This window comes from Pyrus communis, chromosome 2 (assembly GCF_041283825.1).
Source record: "Pyrus communis isolate YQ-2024b chromosome 2, ASM4128382v1, whole genome shotgun sequence".
Classification (NCBI taxonomy): Eukaryota; Viridiplantae; Streptophyta; class Magnoliopsida; order Rosales; family Rosaceae; genus Pyrus; species Pyrus communis.
In genome coordinates this window covers 729,028-747,850 of record NC_142566.1, presented here as the reverse complement: position 1 = coordinate 747,850, position 18,823 = coordinate 729,028, and the positions used below count along the sequence as shown (strand labels likewise).

At 36.2% G+C, this 18,823-nt stretch overlaps 1 protein-coding gene and 1 pseudogene across 2 annotated transcripts; both read left to right on the top strand.

Annotated features, from left to right (window-relative positions):
• The first annotated feature begins 258 nt into the window (after positions 1-258).
• On the top strand, positions 259-2,601 carry LOC137746530 (loganic acid O-methyltransferase-like). The gene is made up of 3 exons (XM_088700566.1): positions 259-401; positions 750-1,415; positions 2,263-2,601. The coding sequence occupies exons 1-3, from the start codon at positions 306-308 to the stop codon at positions 2,599-2,601; spliced, it is 1,101 nt and encodes a 366-aa protein (XP_088556692.1). The 5' UTR covers positions 259-305.
• An 11,482-nt stretch (positions 2,602-14,083) lies between these two features.
• Positions 14,084-17,284, top strand: LOC137746546 (loganic acid O-methyltransferase-like; annotated as a pseudogene). The gene is made up of 3 exons (XR_015966958.1): positions 14,084-14,228; positions 15,531-16,196; positions 16,868-17,284. The product of XR_015966958.1 is annotated as a loganic acid O-methyltransferase-like (transcript).
• Positions 17,285-18,823: the final 1,539 nt, after the last annotated feature.

Genomic DNA, 18,823 nt, shown 5'->3' with positions numbered 1-18,823 from the left:
AAAACGTAGTCTTTCTAACTCACCCATGTACAAATTCTTTAGGCTAATTAAAAACTGCGACCATCACTTATTGTAGGTCGATTTTATTAACCCTTATCACCAATCAGAACAACAATTTGTTTTTATTAGTTTCCAATAGTAGTGTGGTTTTTTGTTCAAAAAAAAAAAGTAGTGTGGATATAATAACAAAGATCCCTAATATCCAATTTCAATGCCCGTTTGCCAATTTTTTTTCTCTTCCCAACTCCTAAACAAACAGAGAGAGAGAGAGAGAGAGAGAGAGAGAGAGAGAGAGAGAGAGAGAGATGGCTGCAGTAGAGGATACTAACAAGTTGTCTGAAGCCTATCCGATGAAGGCAGGAGATGGCCCTAACAGCTATGCCAACAACTCCACTTTTCAGGTTTCTTCTTAATCTGTAACCTTCAATCTTAGCATGCAAAAGCAACAAAATTTCTTGTTTTTTTTTTAAGTACTTTTGTTAGGCCTTTTTTTTTTTTTTTTTTGGTCAACGGTACTTTTGTTAGTATAAGGATTCAAGAATGTTTCAGAACTTGGATGGTTCTGTTCATAGATGGAGTATGCTTTTTCCGAATGGCTTTTTAATGTTTTTGTTGAAGATGTAGGAAGATTTTAATAATTAATTTCATGATGTAGCATCCCCAGCGTATTTGATACACAAATTTGGTACCTCTAAGATTACTCTAAATTTTACAATGTATCATCCGATCTAACTTTTTTTTTTTTCCAGAAAATAGCGGTGAATTCTTCCCAAGAAGTTGTAAGAGAGGAAATTGCAGAAAAGCTTGACATACAGACATTTTTGTTATCATCCTGCAACACCTTTCGCATTGCAGATTTAGGTTGCTCTACTGGGCCAAATACATTTTTCGCGGTTGAAAACATACTCGAAACTGTGCAACTCAAGTACCAAAGCCAAGGGCTGAGTTCTCATCAAATCCCCAAATTTCAAGTTTTCTTCAACGATCAAACCACAAATGATTTTAACATGCTCTTCAAATCCCTCCCTCAGAACAGGCAATACTATGCCGCAGGTGTGCCTGGTTCGTTCTACGGTAGGATATTTCCTAATGCTTCCATTCACTTTTTTCACTGTTCTTTTTCCAATCACTGGCTTTCTAGAGTACCAAAAGAGATAGGGAACAAAGAGAGTCCAGCTTGGAATAAAGGAAAAATCTATTACTCAAGTTCCACAACTGAAGTGACAAGGGCTTATGAAACTCAACATGCTTTGGACATGGAGCGTTTTCTTAATGCAAGGGCACAAGAGATTGTGTATGGAGGATTGATGGTGCTTATCATACCATGTCGCCCCAATGGTACCCCTCATGCTCATACTCTGGCAAATATAACCTATGAAACTTTGGGATCTTGCCTCATAGACATGGCCAGAAAGGTAAGCCATCATCAATAATCAGCTATGTTATGTCCTTACTTTAACTTCAATAAATTAAGGACATTTTTTTTTTTTTGAACAAACGATATTATCAACACTAAGGAGTTGGGGGCCGGATGGGAAAGTAGGCTAAGCCTCACAATATGCTAGCAATAATGTGATTCAAATTCATCTTTGACGAAAATAGAACCTAAGATATCTCACTTACAAGTGAAAAGAAATACCACTAAACCGTAGTACTAAATGGCAAAGGGCATCTTATTTTTTGGATGTGATTTGACGGTCTAAAACGTTCAATTTTTGGAAGCTCTTTCAAGGGTTACCCATGCCAAAAGAAAGCTAAATCCATAACCATTAACTATCCGCATTTTCATTTTACATTTTCTCTAAGATCATTTTTTTTTTTTTTTTTTTTTTTTAAGATGACCAAACAATTTTAGAATTGGATGATTTTTTACTAAGATGACCTTTGAATGAGTACCTAAATGATAGACGGTTTTGATCTTGAGAAATATTATGGGGTACACTTAGAAAGATGTCCTTAGCGTAAAAAACTTATACATACATACATACATACATACATACATATATATATATATATATATAGGAACATACTGACAACAAAATGTTCTATTACTAGACAATGCTAGATCCAAAATCAGCTTAATAAATAATTCAAACTCATTCCCTATATTTTTACCATAACAATAATCGCTAATCTTTATAAAAACCAAATAATGCTATAAGATAGAGAACCATGCATGTAAAAATTACCAATAAGAGAATTTTATGTCATACAAGAGCATATATTTTCTCTGTGGCTTCAATGTGTTTTTTGTACTTGCAGGGAGTGGTTGATGAAGAGAAGTTAGATTCATTTAACATACCTGTGTATATCATGTCTCCCCAAGAGCTAGAAGTTGCTGTAGAAAGAACTGGATACTTTAGCATTGAGAGAATGGAAGTTTTACCAAATATGTTTCCAAATAGCAGTCTCTCTAATGCCTTATTATCTACATCTCACGTTAGAGCTGTTCATGAAGAACACATCAAGCAGCACTTTGGAGAAGAAATCATAGATGAACTCTTCAATTTATACCATAAGAAAGTTGAAGAGCGACCCTCCAAGTTTGAGTCGGGGAAGACTATTGTTTCTCTTGCCGTGCTTAAACGCAATACGAATTAATAACTAACTTAATCAGAATGTTGTTTCTGGTATTTGTGGACCTATATATAGTTAAATTTTCTTGAGTTTTATTAATTATGCAAGTGATAAAAAATATCTGCAATAAAAATTCGTAAGCTTCCCATGAGCCTACGAATTACTTATATCACGCTGTCTTACGTGCAGCCTCAGTATCCTAGCTATACACAAGAGGCACAGGCATTGAAATTTTTATGTTTCAAAAGCCTCATTAATTATTTATTTCACTGCAATTGAGAAATTGGAATGAAATGTGAATTAGAGTTTGGAAATGGACATATATATATATATATATATATATATATATATATATATATATAATCGTTTCCTGATGAGTTTGGAGGTTCCAAACATGCTTACTGGAGTTTAATTTATTTGAAGTGTTGAATCAATTAAGACCATTATAAGCTTAAATAAATAAGTTCGTATTAGACATTGAGTTAGTTTTGGGCTTCATGATCCAATGGATGTTAAACCGTCAAGCCCTTTAATTTAAGTTGTATGTCTACTGTGATTTGAAAGATACTCTTCAGTTTCTATTTTCGTGCTTCTTTTTTGGTTCTCTTTCTGCATTCTTCATTGTCGTCGATTGCACATTTATGATGGTATCAAGTGTAGGAATTTAAGTAAATTAATAGAAACTCTAATCACAATTCACAATACATATATATTTATATATCCATCGTTAGTCTCAAACCTTAAACCCTTTAGATCTTTGAGTGGTCTGCCAGTTTCGATCCCATGACTAATTGGATTTGAACCTCCCTCAATCCCAACAACGTACATGGATGTCAAGTAGTTTCTTCTACCTACTAAGAGACCTTATGTTCAGATGGTCAAAGAGCCAAGAACGCTGAACATTTTTTTCTGTGAGCAGGGAGCTCTTGAACTTATAGAAGCAATGACAGCCAACTCCCATCTATCGTGGAGGGTTGGTTATTTTCCCATTGCTTCAAATCCCTGATCGTGGAGAGGTGGTTGTGATTAGTGCTTCCTTTCAAATGCACGATGAAGGTATACCCCTCAATTATATGATGTAGCTTTCCACGTATCCAAACTTTTATTAATTTGTATTACTAACATATTACTTCTCCTTTATCTTTAACTAGTTGAGTCCACATAGGATTCTTACATTCTCCCACATGGACGTTAACTAGTTATAGTCTGAAATAATATGTCCATGACAAATTATTCCTTAGTGATCACCTTTGAGTTTATCGCAGCTATCGTCATATACACATCCATCAATATTCGTTTGAGACTTGAACCCGAGAAAGCAATGCATGTACTAATACTGCACGCACCCTAGAATCACAATCCTCAAAACCATATTATATGATGCAATTGATATACTTGTATATATACATTTCATACAAGTAATTTACTACTCATATCACAACCAAACCCTCCCACATTTTTACCCAGTATACCTTCATAATTCCGGTTTCAAGGCTTCATTCTTAACCACTGGACATTAGCCTCTCACATTCCTGCATAACAAACTAAATCAATATGCTCTTTGGAACAATGATTAGTTATTTAATTGCATGTAACAAAATTAAACCAATATGACATTGTCAATTCTTAAGTTTGAAGGAAAATTAACCAAAGTCTTGCAATAGAAGATACAACAAAACATGTAGTGGCTTCCTTTACTCCCACATTTCAGCATATTCATAACCATTATGCACACCCATATTTGAAAAGTGGTCTTTAAAACTCCCACAGCCTATGGGTTTGTCAATGGGTTAGCTAGCATCAGTTTCATGTCGATACCATATGTTGACACTTCTCATTTCCCCACATGAAAACACCATCAAAACATGATAAACAAGATGATTAATGTATTTTGTATTACGTGTCCAACGAAACAATCATCTTTGGTCCTTTATCAAACTCATTGGAGTTTGCTTTAATGCTTCCAATGAAGCCTCGATTTCGTCTTGCATATAAACTAATTATTCAATGAATAACCATGTCATGAATTAGAAAATAAAGGTGTACTTTATGTGTCTGCAAACATCTTCATTTTCCTCTTCATCAATTTCCAATGAAATTCTTCAATTCTTCAAATGAAGCTGACCCTAGCTGCAAGTATTGCTAATAATCATATACACATGAGCACTCTCAAAATGCAACTAAACAAAAGCTTTAGTCTCACAAAATTGTTTCAAGAATCAAACACTCATGAATAAATATGAATGATAAAAATCAAAACAGTATCACAATTAATCTTTCATGCATAATATTCCTTTAACATTCATTTAAACATGTATGATGGATACACAAACCCAGACCAAAGAAAATCAAACGGTACAAATCAATTAGAACATAGTCGGACCGATATTTAACATTTGTTCTTAATGCCCTCAAACTCTTTATAATGACCAACGTGTAACCATCCAATGAAACCATATGAATGAGACAAGGAAGATAGAAGTCCACAACATATTCTCCCACATGGGCAAAGCAATCATTAATTTATTATTTCATGAAAACTACGAAAGATAGTTGCTTAAAATTTTAAACACCATAGATTAGAAGTCTAAAACTAGATTCCATGAGTTAGTCTCAATTACGTTAGGATTTACTGTAATTGATTTTACTTTTCTAAACAAACAAACAAGAATTCTTGAGCAATTCAGAGTGCGGATGGGAGAAAGGAATCAGCATCTCATACAAAATACTCAAAAGAAATAGCCTTCAACTCTTTTCACAGGATGAGAAAAGAACCATCGAACCAAAGCCATATAAGAAAAGAACGCTCAAACCAAAGGCAGACAGGTTCCAAGGAAACTAAATTGGTCATCAAGTTCCAATAACCGAAAAAGCAACCAACACAGAGATAAATTGAACTTCTAGAGATGGGCAAAGGAAAATGTAGTTTATTGAAACAAATTATTCCAGCAAGTTCCGATTCACATACCAATTGAAAATTTTCAAATTAGTTTGACTAAATATGAAAAGTTTGAACAACATCACCCAATATTTACTCGACCAAGAGTCCTGCCTATAAATATGGTTTCAGACTTTGACCCACCAATCTTTGTATTATTCAAGGCCAATACTGAAGTAAAAGTCAAGATTTGTTCTGCTTAAAACAATTATACTGCAGCCAATCTTTCAAAGGCTAATTGCACACCCACTAGCACCCTATGTCATTGGACAAGAACATAAGGTTGTCTCAGAATTTCATGAAATATGGTACGCTGTATCACAGTTTGAACCATTCATTATGTCTTCCTTTGGAATGATTAGTCTCAATGTAATAAACTGTTGGTCACAATTTCATTTAAGAAAGTCCTTGAACAAAATTTCCTAATAATTCCCACTTTGGTGAAAAATTATATAAACATTTGTTCAAGAATAATTTGTCATTGTTATTGCTCCTACAAAAACTGTTGGCTTCACTAACCTTTGAGCTGATTTATCTTTATCCTCATGCCTGTCAACCTGCGTCTGAGGAACTTTATGCACATGAACAGTGATCAATATTCAAGACTACAAATCTAGGATCAATTTAAGAAAATAACTTTATAAAGGGCACAATAATTCATTTAAGGAGACAACAGACTATCAATATCCAAAGAAATTCAAAGTTCATAAATGCATGTTCATGTCACAGCTTTGGGCAAGAAACACAAACTGCCATTTATTGTTTATGTATTTGTGTTTTCTTTCCCTACAACCAAAACTAATGCTGCAAAGACAACCAAACTTTGAGGCAATCAGTCAAAAAAAAAAAAAAAATTAAAACAAATTTTGTCATAATTGTCATATTGCAGCATTTATATCGAGCTTAGTAGCGTAAGCTTGTAACCCAAGTAGTAGGAGAATCTTAAGACATCACCCTGACTATATTCAGGGGACGAGTGCCTTCATATTAGTTATGCCAATCCTGATTAGGGCCATCTAGACCATCCAGACTAGTTGATGCTTAGACACTTGAAGGGAGAAACCAAACTATATATTTCTGGAACCTCTACTACAAATAATTGATAATTATCCTTACAGAGAGCCATATGAATTATTAATTGCCCCATGTATATAAAAATAGACTTTCCAGACCAATGGAACATAAGGGCTTGCATTGTATAACGGCATACCACCCAAACAATATTAGGAAGCTACCCTAGTCAGACCAGTGAAATCTTGCTCCTTGTGTCCATGTAACATGAAATTCAAATAAAGTGAGCATGTAAAAAGTTATCACATGGGGCATTAAACTGATAAGAGAAACCCAATATTTCCCCTCACTCCAACTTAATTATAAAGCTCCAGTGAAGTGGAAAGCATGATGCTTACGGAGGTATAAGTGAAACTAAAGTCCCAATCATCACATGTGATGGCACCTGCCTTCGCACCCAAAACACAAATTACATTCTCAAAAAACTGGACAATAGTCGGCCGAGATAAAACCCAGTGAATAATGAACAAAATACGTCGAGAATAAAGAACAAAATACCCCAAGATCAACTCTCAGATCATTGATATTGAAGGGATCAAAACAGCCAGTGCTCAATAGATTCTTCAAAATACCTTGAAAATAAAGGACACCCAATTCCATATACACTAGTATAAATCTTGAATGATTAGACTACTAAAGTAAATATAAATCACCAAACCTATGTGATTAGTAAAGATTAAAAATTGGGCAAACCCAAAAACTGCTTGAGTCTTGATTCGACCTAATCGAGCCAGTTATACCCAAAAGCTCATACATTTCATTCCAGCTAAAGATATAAACTTTGGTAATTTAAACAGAAAACCAGAAAGCCTCATATTGCCTCAGGTGCGTATGTTTGATGAAACCTTAATCTTTAGCATGAACCTTAGATCACAATGATACAAATAGAGCTAGAAGACATACCTGACGAAGCCAAGCTAACATTGTCAGTGGTTGTAAATGCATGTTTATATCACACCCTTGAGCAAGAGATATAAACTGCCATTGTCTTTTATTGTACAACCATCACTACAGGATCTTATCATGCAATTATATCATGTCTTTGGATAAGAATGTAGCCTGATCAATATGATGCTATACACTGATTAAAAACACCTAACAACTTATACATTCTCCTCATTGGAAAAGAATGTGAACATTTCATGGGTTTTTGAACCACAATGCATGTAAATAGGAAATTGGTTATGCCTTTTGAGTAAACCTTCACCTTTCTGAAGAAGCAACGATTAGTACAGATCAACAAAAACCCAACTTTCAATTTTCAAGAAGCAATAAATATAGAACCAGTTGTAACTGACTTGTTTCAATTCCAGGTACAAAAAAGTTAGGGTTTTTCAAATAATGTTCGAAGGATTAGAGCCTGTTAATTTGGCTCTGATACCAAATGTTGAAATTTAAGTAAATTAACAGAAACTCTAATCACAATTCACAATACATATATATTTATATATCCATCGTTAGTCTCAAACCTTAAACCCTTTCGATCTTTGAGAGGTCTGCCAGTTTCGATCCCATGACTAATTGGATTTGAACCTCCCTCAATCCCAACAACGTACATGGATGTCAAGTAGTTTCTTCTACCCACTAAGAGACCTTATGTTCAGATGGTGATAGAGCCAAGAACGCTGAATATTTTTCTCTGTGAGCAGGGAACTCTTGCACTTATAGAAGCAATGACAGCCAACTCCCATCTATCGTGGAGGGTTGGTTATTTTCCCATTGCTTCAAATCCCGATCGTGGAGAGGTGGTTGTGATTACTGCTTCATTTCAAATGCACGATGAAAATATACCCTTCAATTATATGATGTAGTTTTCCACATATCCAAACTTTTATTAATTTGTATTACCAACATATTATTTCTCCTTTATCTTTAACTAGTTGAGTCCACATAGGATTCTTACATCAAGAGCTCAGGTTCTTCATCAGTCCTAAGTCTCAGTGATAATCCGGTCTAATTTGTGAAGAATCTTGCTGGAATTGAATTGACATTTCTTGGCGGGGATTCGAGATCTTTAACAATGGTGGTGCGCAATTCAGCAATGATCTTTAACAATATGGTGCACGATTCGAGATCTTTTACAATACGATGAGACCGACAGTTATTGTAGCCAGGGAATCTCCAATCACTTTCAAAGAATTTCGAACACAACTTCTTAGTACTGAAAAGACTATTGAAGATTTACAAAGCTCAGTCTAATTTCTCATGTTTGGGATGTATTCACATGGAGAATCATCTGCTACAAGAGCAGAAGACTTTTGTTTTTTTTTTTTTGAAAGAAACGATAGAATTTCATTAATAACCAACCACTTTCAAGGATGTCAGATGGGTACATAAGCTCCAGTGATCAATTTCTTGATCTGGAGGTAATGAGCACAAATTACAAATAATTTTAAAACCCTTAAACGACAATCAATCAAAACTCACCATTACAATGAGGAGTCATGAGATTGATATGACCCATAAGTGGCATACCAAGCACTGAACCCTCACCAAAACCTACACTAAACAACGAGGCTACAAAATCGCAGCAGCAACACAAACCAATTACGGAAGCAACACAAAACAGTCATAAAAGCTAGACTAAAAAACAAAAGAGCATGCGACCAACACATGCATAGGGCGAATAAAATAAATCCGACATGTCCACAGTGGAGTCAGAGGTGCAGCATTGGAAGAATACAAAGGAGCATGATCATGTGCAGAGATAACAGAGGTGTGGTACACCCACTAAAGCTAGGGTGAAAAACCAAGGCACCAAAGATCGTCGGAGCTGTTGTCCGGTGTGGGTTGTAGCAGAGGGAAGGGTAGCGAAGACCGACAAGGAAGGCAGAGGGCACTATCCCATCCAAGTCACCACGCCACCAACCACACCCCCCCCCCCCCCCCCCCCCAAAAAAAAACGAACCCAAATGAGACTGAAACGATAGTTCCAAGGGCAAAGCCTTCGGGGAGCCCAAAACACTGGAAGTAATAGACCTGCACTGCACAACAACCCGTGAGCAACCATGTCGCCGGGAGCACCCAAAAAAAACTTCACCGCGGACAGAACACTACAGATCTGAAAGCCCATCACACCCCAGCGAGGGAAGGACACTACGAAACCCATATCCGGGCCGTCACGACGCCAAACCCGACAGCCACCAACACTCACCAAAGCCACAAAATGGCAGAGCCATCCAAGGGAACCATAGAACCCCTGGGACAACAATGGAAAACCTTGTGGAGGGGGGGAGCAAGGAGGGATGGACGAAGGAGAAAAAAGACGCGCGCGCGGGGGGAAAGATGAAAGGAAAAGCTATGGAGGAAGCACGGGAGAGAAGAGGTATGAGGAAGGCTGAGAACAATAAAGACAGGGAGGTGAAAATGGCGAAAGAAAATAGAGAGGGGTGAAAGGGCTAGGAGGAAGAGAAGGGGGGATGGAGAGGGAAAAGGGGAAGAAGAGAATGAATGAAGGCTAGGAAGAGGAGAAGGTGGGGCGGCCACCGACCCCCAGCCTTAGCCGAAAGCCGACGGCCATGGGGGAACTCTTCAAAAGACAATGCTATTAAGGAGAATCATTAGTTGATGGAGCTCAAAGGCAGTTTTACCAAGGAGAGTCTTCTATTCAAAATGGTCAGAATTTTCATGGAGGTACTGGTTTTGTGGGTTAATATCAGAGATCCAATGACAGTGGAAATAACATTCATCAAATGAATGGAGGACAACAGTTTACCTCTAATAGAAGTATGGGTGGTTTTAATGGCTCCAGATACATTATCTAATCCACGATTTAATGATGGTGGAAATGATGGTTTCAATAACAAAAATAATGAAGTCTTTGTTTCCTCTTCCAATAACACAAAAGGGGTTCATCCAGGACAAATTGGAATGGCAACAATGCACATAAGTCAAATATCATACCTGCGTGCCGAATTTATAGTAAAACAGGGCACACTGCTCCAAATTACTTTTATAGAAATGAACAACAACCTACATTTGTTGGTGGAATTCTAGAATGTCAAATCTGTGGAAAAAGAGGTCACCTTGCTCTCAGCTATGGGTGGTTCGATATAGGATACCGAACCGAAACTAGTATCTCGAATCCCAAACCGAAAATTTTACGGACGGGAATTTGAATACCAATCATAAACCAAATTTTCGGGAATCCCAAATTTTGGGAATCTCGAAATATTTTCGGGATTTCGGGACAAATCGAGAATCCCAAATTAAAATGTGAAATTATGATTTATTCTTCAAATATATAATTCAAGAACACATTCATGAACTAGGAATGTCATTTCATTCACACTACCATTTAATCAAACACTAGCATGCTTGACTGTTTTTATCAGAGTCAAAATTCAAATTAATTAAACCCTTTTGGCAATCTATTGAGAGACAAAATAATCAAGCCTTCTGAAATCATCAGCCATGACAGCAGCAATAATAAAATCCAAATGAATATCAAACAGAACATGAAAAATATGCAAGGTGTAGGGTATTCCAGGTTGTAGAGCATGAATTAGAAACTACTAGCATCAATTATAAAAGAATAATATATATGTATAAATATACATATATAATAATTAATAATATATATTTTTGGTTTGGTATGGGATTCCCAAAATATCGAGAAGCCAATCCCGAATCCCGTACCGAAATTTCGGTTTGGGAAATTTTTGGTTTGAGATCGGGATTTTTTCGGTTAGGTTTGGGATTTTCGGGAATTTTTCCACCCCTACTTTCAGCTGGTTTAACAAGAGCAACTTTGCATTTCAAAGTGCTCAACTACCTCCATTACACACCATCATGGCTACTGATTCTCCAGCTGATTTCAATTCTAATAAAGCCTGGATAATGGATACTGGTGCAATTCACCATATGACTGGACCTATGGCTATTTGAACATGCTCACACCTTTTGAGGGAGATTAAAAAAAAACTTACGGTATTAAAGAACCATGCAAATAGAAGATCATGAGTTGAACACTCAAATAAGCAACCAACATTTAAAAACTAAAAAAATATCACTCATCCTTGTGAGAGAATTGATACTTGGTCCAATAGTATTATTGTTTTCATTTTTCATTTAGATGTTGTATTATTATTTTCATTTTTCATTTTTCGGATTTCCGGCATAATTTAATTAGATAAATTCGAATTATGAAAGAGAGGCCCCCTATTATTTTGGTCTAGTAGTTTTTTAATTTTTTTAAAGAGGGACAACTAGTGGTAAGTCACGGTTATCCACCCCTTCCCAGGGCCAGGAAGACTCACAAAGGCGTTTCAGCCTCCCCCGAGCCACAAGTTTGGCTTCCACATCAGCAACAGGTTTCAAACCCAAGACCTCTAGTTTTTAATACAAGCAATATGTTTCTCCTAAGGCCTATTAATTATAATATAATTCTGATTGTATTCTTGATTTTTAGAGATCCTTACGCTAAAGACGAATTTGAAGCACATTATTGCTAGCTCATTGTGAGGCTAGACCCACTCTCTCCCCTTATTGTAAATAATATAGTTTGTTCAAAAAAATAAAAAAATAAATCTACGTCTTTGTATAAATAGGTCTTTGTACTCTTCTCTCTAGCTTTTTCTCTCTCTCTCTAGAATTTTCTCTCTTGCCCAGGAAAACCCCCAATCCTTTTTTTGCCGATGACTCCTTCCTTCGGTTAGGGTCGTCAGGCAACCCCTACATCTCCTCACCTTTTCCTTTTCCCTTTCCTTCCAGCTAGCTATCCCATCCCTCACTCCCTCCTCCATCGCTCCCTTCTTCTGATCCGTTTTCTTTCCACACCCCCCCCCCCCCCCCACCCCCACCTACTCACTAAGGCCTCCCTTCTTCAATCTTTCCTGTTTTCCTTTCCTTTCTCTTACTTGTTTTGGTTTTCCTCCTAAATTTCTAATTTCCTTGAGCTCGTCTCAATCTCCTTGAGTTTATCTCATATATGTGCTTTTATGCTCTTTTCTTTCTCCGTTGCTTCTCTCCATCATCAGTTTTCCACAGCCGACCTTTACCACTCGACCTATCTCGTGTCTCCCATCGGCAGCACACTTTGGTGTTGGGTGGTCGTTAAAGTGCTGTTCGTGGGTTCTTTCTCGTGACGGTGGTGGAGGATCGGCAATGGTGGCTTAGCTGCTGTGGTGGAGTCAGTAGTCTTCCTGATCTAGGGTTTTTGTTGTTGTGGGTTTGCTTTTTTGGGCTTTTTTGTTGTATTTTCGTTTTGACTATACTTGTATTCAGACTGCCTTTGAGCTTTCTAATTCATGTAATAGTTTTTTTATTTAATGAAAGTTTCTAGTTTGACCACACAAAAAAAAGAGAAAAAAAAAAAAAAAAAAAAAAAAGATAGTTGTACTATGAACATAATTATCAGATTATAATTTTTATATGGTATGAACCGATTTAGATTTATAACCCTATTGTGCCGGCACCCTCTCCCTTGTCTGACCTAATTATTTTTTGCCGTCTCCTTCTACTATGGTAGCAGCTTCTTCGCCTTCCGCTCCCTCTGTTCCTTCCGGATCTAACGTGGCTTACTTTTTCAAGCTTACGAAGAGCAATTTTCTCAACTAGACATGTCAGATGCATCCCTTCTTGATTGTTCATGATCTTTTCCCTCATGTTGATGGCTCCTCCTCCTCTGCACCTGACCCGAGCTTCATGTTGTTGCTCCTGCCAAGCATTAATTTAAAACTATTAAAAAACCTTACTACAACGGTAGCCATATAATTTAAGCTCACACTAAATTTTTACCGTTGGATTCTTTGATCTCACTTACGTTTTTCATATGCATATTTTTTCTTTTAAAAAATATTTTTTTTAACGAGTATCAGGTCGGATTATATTACCCGTTAATATTAATAGGTCGAGTTTGGGTCTGGTGATATTACCCATTCATTTTAATGAGTGTCACACGACAAGCTCATTAAGATATTAAATATGTCACGAAAATAACACAAACATAACAAACGGGATATGAATACTAGGTCTAGCTTTTACGAACAATCCTATAGGATTCAAGTGGTGCATTGAAAATTAGCATCAGTTTGCCAAAGACAAACTGCGAGCATGCACAATTTTCCTTTTCAATATAAAATAATCATTGTGTTGTCTATGACAAACCACCAGCACAGAAGCCAACCCGTTTGAATATATGTATTGAAAGGTTATGACATATTCCCTAATTTTTATTTGCAAGTGGCCATAGAAACAAATCAAAGTATAAATACAATAATATATTTTGAAATTATACATCACTCTCCACGGTCCTATTTTTCTCCATGTACTTCTTTTAATCATAAAAAGTAAAAGCTAAAAACAAAAAACAAAAAAATTAAAAACAATAAACGAAATGAATGGATCTTTAAGGGAAACAAGACAGCAGACCCGCAGCCAACCCATTGGGCCAATTTTTTTTTATTAGCGTCAGAGCGTGGATATAATAACAAAGATCCGCAACATGCAATTTCAATATGCCTTTGCCAATATTTTCTCTTCTCAACTCCTAAACAGAGAGAGAGAGAGAGAGAGAGAGAGAGAGAGAGAGAGAGAGAGAGAGAGAGAGATGACTGAAGTAGAGGATGCTAATTTGTCTGAAGGCTATCCAATGAATGCTGGAGATGGCCCTAACAGCTATGCTAACAACTCCACTTTTCAGGTACCTTCTTAATTTGTAACCTTCACTCTTAACATGCAAAAGCAATATTTGTTTGGGTCAACGGTACTTCTGTTAGTATAAGGATTCAAGAATGCTTCAAAACCGGGATGGTGAGATGTTCATAGATGGATTATGCTATATCCGAATGGCTTTTTAATGCTCTTGTTGAAGATGCAAACATTTCTTAGAAAATTGAATGAAGGGCTATCGTTTGTAAAGAAAAAAAAATAGGAACAATTTAGTTGGAATTTGGAAACCACAACAATGAGTTCAGCTCTTTATCATTGTTCTAAAAATCTTTGTCTAACGCTGCTTGGGTTGGCCACTGCTCAGATTAGTCTCTAGACGTTTGAAAATTAAGAAAGAACGCATAGGCCACCTAGTAGGGTAGGCCCTGAGAATTTGAGAGTCCTAGGCAAGCCTTCGAAGTGGGGCCCTAGAATTCTCGGACCCCCAACTCTTAGTACATTGATATGTAGAAAGAAAAAAAAAGAATTCGCTAATACATGAAAAAATGTATTTCTACATCAAATACCATTAAAAGTTATCAAAAGAAGAAAGGTATACAAAAATTAGATAATACACGTCTTGTATTTTTAGATGCAAATGTACTAATTAAGTTTACATAATCTAAATTGTTATTAGAGTAGGCTTTCTAATTATATTCGGAAAAACAATACTTGTTTGGTGAGTCTCAGATGAACTATTTGAATATGCTTGTCTAGGAAGTCCTTACTAACCAAATAAATGCCTTCTTTTCCACTACGCCACCAAGTTTTTTGTGTTATTCTTCTTTCTTTTAGGGTATTTATATACTAATACATATATATATATATATATATATATATATATATATATATATATATATAATTTGGGGCCCCAGAAGTCGGGGGCCCTAGGTAGTCACCTTACCCATCTACCCTTAGGGCCGACCCTGCAGCCTAGGCACCCGCCTTGTTCATGACTCTCACTGAGACATTATATAAATAACTTTTATTTTACATTTTATTTTTTATCAATAAACTGAAGAGACTTAAATACAACGGTGCGGCATATCTATGACGATAAGTAGTTACTGAATGGAATCAAGGGATTAGGAAAGTTCTTTTGATTTTTTTTTGGCGAGTAAAATTTAATAATTCTATGATTAATACATGGAGGAAATTTTTATTAATTAATTTTATAACATGGCATCTGTCATGTCATTTGATACATAAATTTATTGTATAAAATTTGGTACATCTGGTGTTACTTCAAATTTTAAGATGTATCATCCGATCTAATTTTTTGTTTCTTTTTCAGAAAAGTGTAGTGAATTCTTCTTAAGAAGTTTTAAAACAGGAAATTGAAGAAAAGCTTGACGTACACGCATTCTTGTTATCATCCTGCAACACCTTTCGAATTGCAGATTTAGGCTGCTCCACTGGGCCTAATACTTTTTTTGCGGTTGAAACCATACTTGAAACCGTGCAACTCAAGTACCAAAGCCAAGGGCTGAGTTCTCATCAAGTCCCCAAATTTCAAGTTTTCTTCAACGATCAAACCACAAATGATTTTAACATGCTCTTCAAATCCCTCCCTCAGAACAGGCAATACTACGCCGCAGGTGTGCCTGGTTCGTTCTATGGTAAGATATTTCCTAATGCTTCCATACACTTTTTTCACTGTTCTTCTTCAAATCACTGGCTTTTTAGAGTACCAAAAGAGATAGTGAACAAAGAGAGTCCAGCTTGGAATAAAGGAAAAATCTATTACTCAAGTTCCACAACTGAAGTGACAAGGGCTTATGAAACTCAACATGCCTTGGACATGGAGTGTTTTCTTAATGCAAGGGCACAAAAGATTGTGTATGGAGGATTGATGGTGCTTATCATTTCATGTCGCCCCAATGGTACCCCTCATTCTCATACTCTGGCAAGTGTAATCTATGAAACTTTAGGATCTTGCCTCATAGACATGGCCAGAAAGGTAAGCCATGATCAATATTCAGCTACGTTATATCATTTAACTTGAATAAATTACAGACTCTTATTGTTGGGATGTGATTTGATGGTCTGGAACGTTTAGTTTTGGAAGCTCTTTCAAGGATTATTGATGTCCGAAAAAAGGCTAACTCCGTAACCATCAACTATCCGCATTTTCATTTTACTTTTTATCTAGAACCTCATTGTTCCCTTTTTTTTTCTTTTTTTTTTCCATTTTAGATGACAAACAATTTTGAAATGGGATGATTTTTGGTAAGGATGACTCACTGAAAAGTATTATGGGGTAGACTTAGGAAGGATGTCCTTAGCGTAAAAAGCTTATATATATAGACACACACACACACAGAGACATACTGACAACAAAATATTCTATTACCAGACAAATGCTAGCTCCAAATCAGCTTAATAAATAATTCAAACTCGTAGAGAGAAAAAAAAATATTTCCATATTCTTTACCATAATAATACCTCTAATCTAATCTTTATAAAACCAAATAATGGTATAAGATAGACAACCATGCATGTAAAAATTACCAATAAGAGAGAATTTTATTTCTCATATTTATGTTGCATAGAAGAGGATATATATATATATATATATATATATATATATATATATTCTCTGTTGCTTCAATGTGTTTTTTGTACATGCAGGGATTGGTTAGTGAAGAGAAAATAGATTCATTTAACATACCTGTGTATGTCATGTCTCCCCAAGAACTGGAAGTTGCCGTAGAAAGAACTGGATACTTTAGCATTGAGAGAATGGAAATTTTACCAAATATGTTTCCAAATAGCAATCTCTCTAATGCCTTATTATGTACATCTCACGTTAGAGCAGTTCATGAAGAACACATCAAGCAGCACTTTGGAGAAGAAATCATAGATGAAGTCTTCAACTTATACCATAAGAAAGTTGAAGAGCAACCCTCCAAGTTTGAGTTGGGGAAGACTGTTGTTTCTATTGCCGTGCTTAAACGCAAAGCAAATTAATTGACTTAATTAGAGTGTTGCTTCTGGTATTGAAATATCTGCAATAAAAATTCGTAAGCCTCCCATGTGCCTTCGAAGTACTTGTATCACGCTGTCTTACGTGCAGTCTCAGTTTCCTAGTTACACACAAGAGGCACAGGCAATGAATTTTTTATGTGTCAATATCGTCATTAATTATTTATTATCTGCAACTGAAAAATGGAAATGAAACGTGAATTAGAGTTTGTAAAAGAACCTCCTACACGAACCTTCAATTGCTTGCAACCGCATCAATGTGGATTAGAACGTGTTAATAACGTATTGTAGGACCTATTTAATTGACGAAATATAAACAGGACCTATTTAATTGACAAAATATAAAGTCGGAGAGTGTTAAGCCCTTTCTCCACTTCTTCCTAATTGCATAGACATTAACAAACAGAAATGCAACAACTTTTCATTAACTACTTTCCCATCTGTTACAACTTGCTATTTATCTCTTATTCTCTAACTAACTACTAACAACCCCATACACCTGTCAACATCTTATTACCCCACATGGCAGAATCCTATCAATAACCACCCCCCCCCCCCCCTTAAAATCAATCTTACACAATAAGATCACAATTGAATTATTGAAACAGAGTTGCAACCATCATACTTGTACTATCAAAGATTTACAATTTTCCGTTCATGGTATGATTCCCAGGTTGCATGTTCTATCCATGTAGAGTATGAATATGAAATTGTAGTCAGCTGAACTTCTTCTAACAACTGTAGGGATGAAGAAGAAGTATTTTTGAAAGGGGACCTAGATAGAGCATCAGCAGCTTGATTGTCTTTTCCCTGTTTGAATTGGATTTCATTATCAAATCCCAATAGCTTAATTACCCACTTATGCTGAAAAGGTGTATGTTCTCTTCACTGAAGGAAGTACATCAAACTATGGTCGTCCGTTTGTATAATAAAATGATTCCCAACCAAATATGACTGCTATTTGTGAATAGCATGGATAATGGCAAGCATTTCTCTTTCATAGGCCAACAGTGATTGATTTCTTTTTTCAATTGGTCTCCCGTCTTGTTGAAGCACTGCCCATACCAGATGCATCACTTTCAATAATGAAAGGCTTGTTGAAATTTGGTAATGCAAGTACTTGAGGAGAGAGCATGGCTTGTTTCAAAGTGTAGAAGGCTTCAGTAGCCTCTTGGGTCCAAGAAAAATTGTCTTTCTTGGTTAATGCAGTCAAAGGCCCAATGATCTTACCACAACCAGGAATAAACTTCCTATAGTAACCTGTTAAGCCCAGGAACCCTCTAAATGCTTTAACAAATGTTGGAATAGGCCACTTGGCAATGGCTTCCAGTTTGCTAGGATATGCAGCAACACCCTCCTTGGAAACAATATGTCCCAAATACTCTCCCTGAGATTTGCCAAATGCACACTTTGATTACTTGACATATAAGCTATGCTTCTTCAGTGTATCAAATACTATCTTCAAATGAGACAAATGGAGATACCAAGAAGAACTATACACTAAAATGTCATCAAAGAAGACTAGGATGAACTTTTTTGAGATATGGTCTAAAAAGCTCATTCATAAGGCACTGAAATGTGGTCGGGGCATTGGTTAAACCA

What these genes read in the sequence shown, in the direction of transcription:
- LOC137746530 (XM_088700566.1), top strand. Translation starts at nt 306, where the DNA reads ATGGCTGCAGTAGAGGATACTAACAAGTTGTCTGAAGCCTATCCGATG. An exon ending in CCAACAACTCCACTTTTCAG is followed by an intron (nt 402 to 749) that starts GTTTCTTCTTAA and finishes TTTTTTTTCCAG; the next exon opens with AAAATAGCGGTGAATTCTTC. An exon ending in TCATAGACATGGCCAGAAAG is followed by an intron (nt 1,416 to 2,262) that starts GTAAGCCATCAT and finishes TTGTACTTGCAG; the next exon opens with GGAGTGGTTGATGAAGAGAA.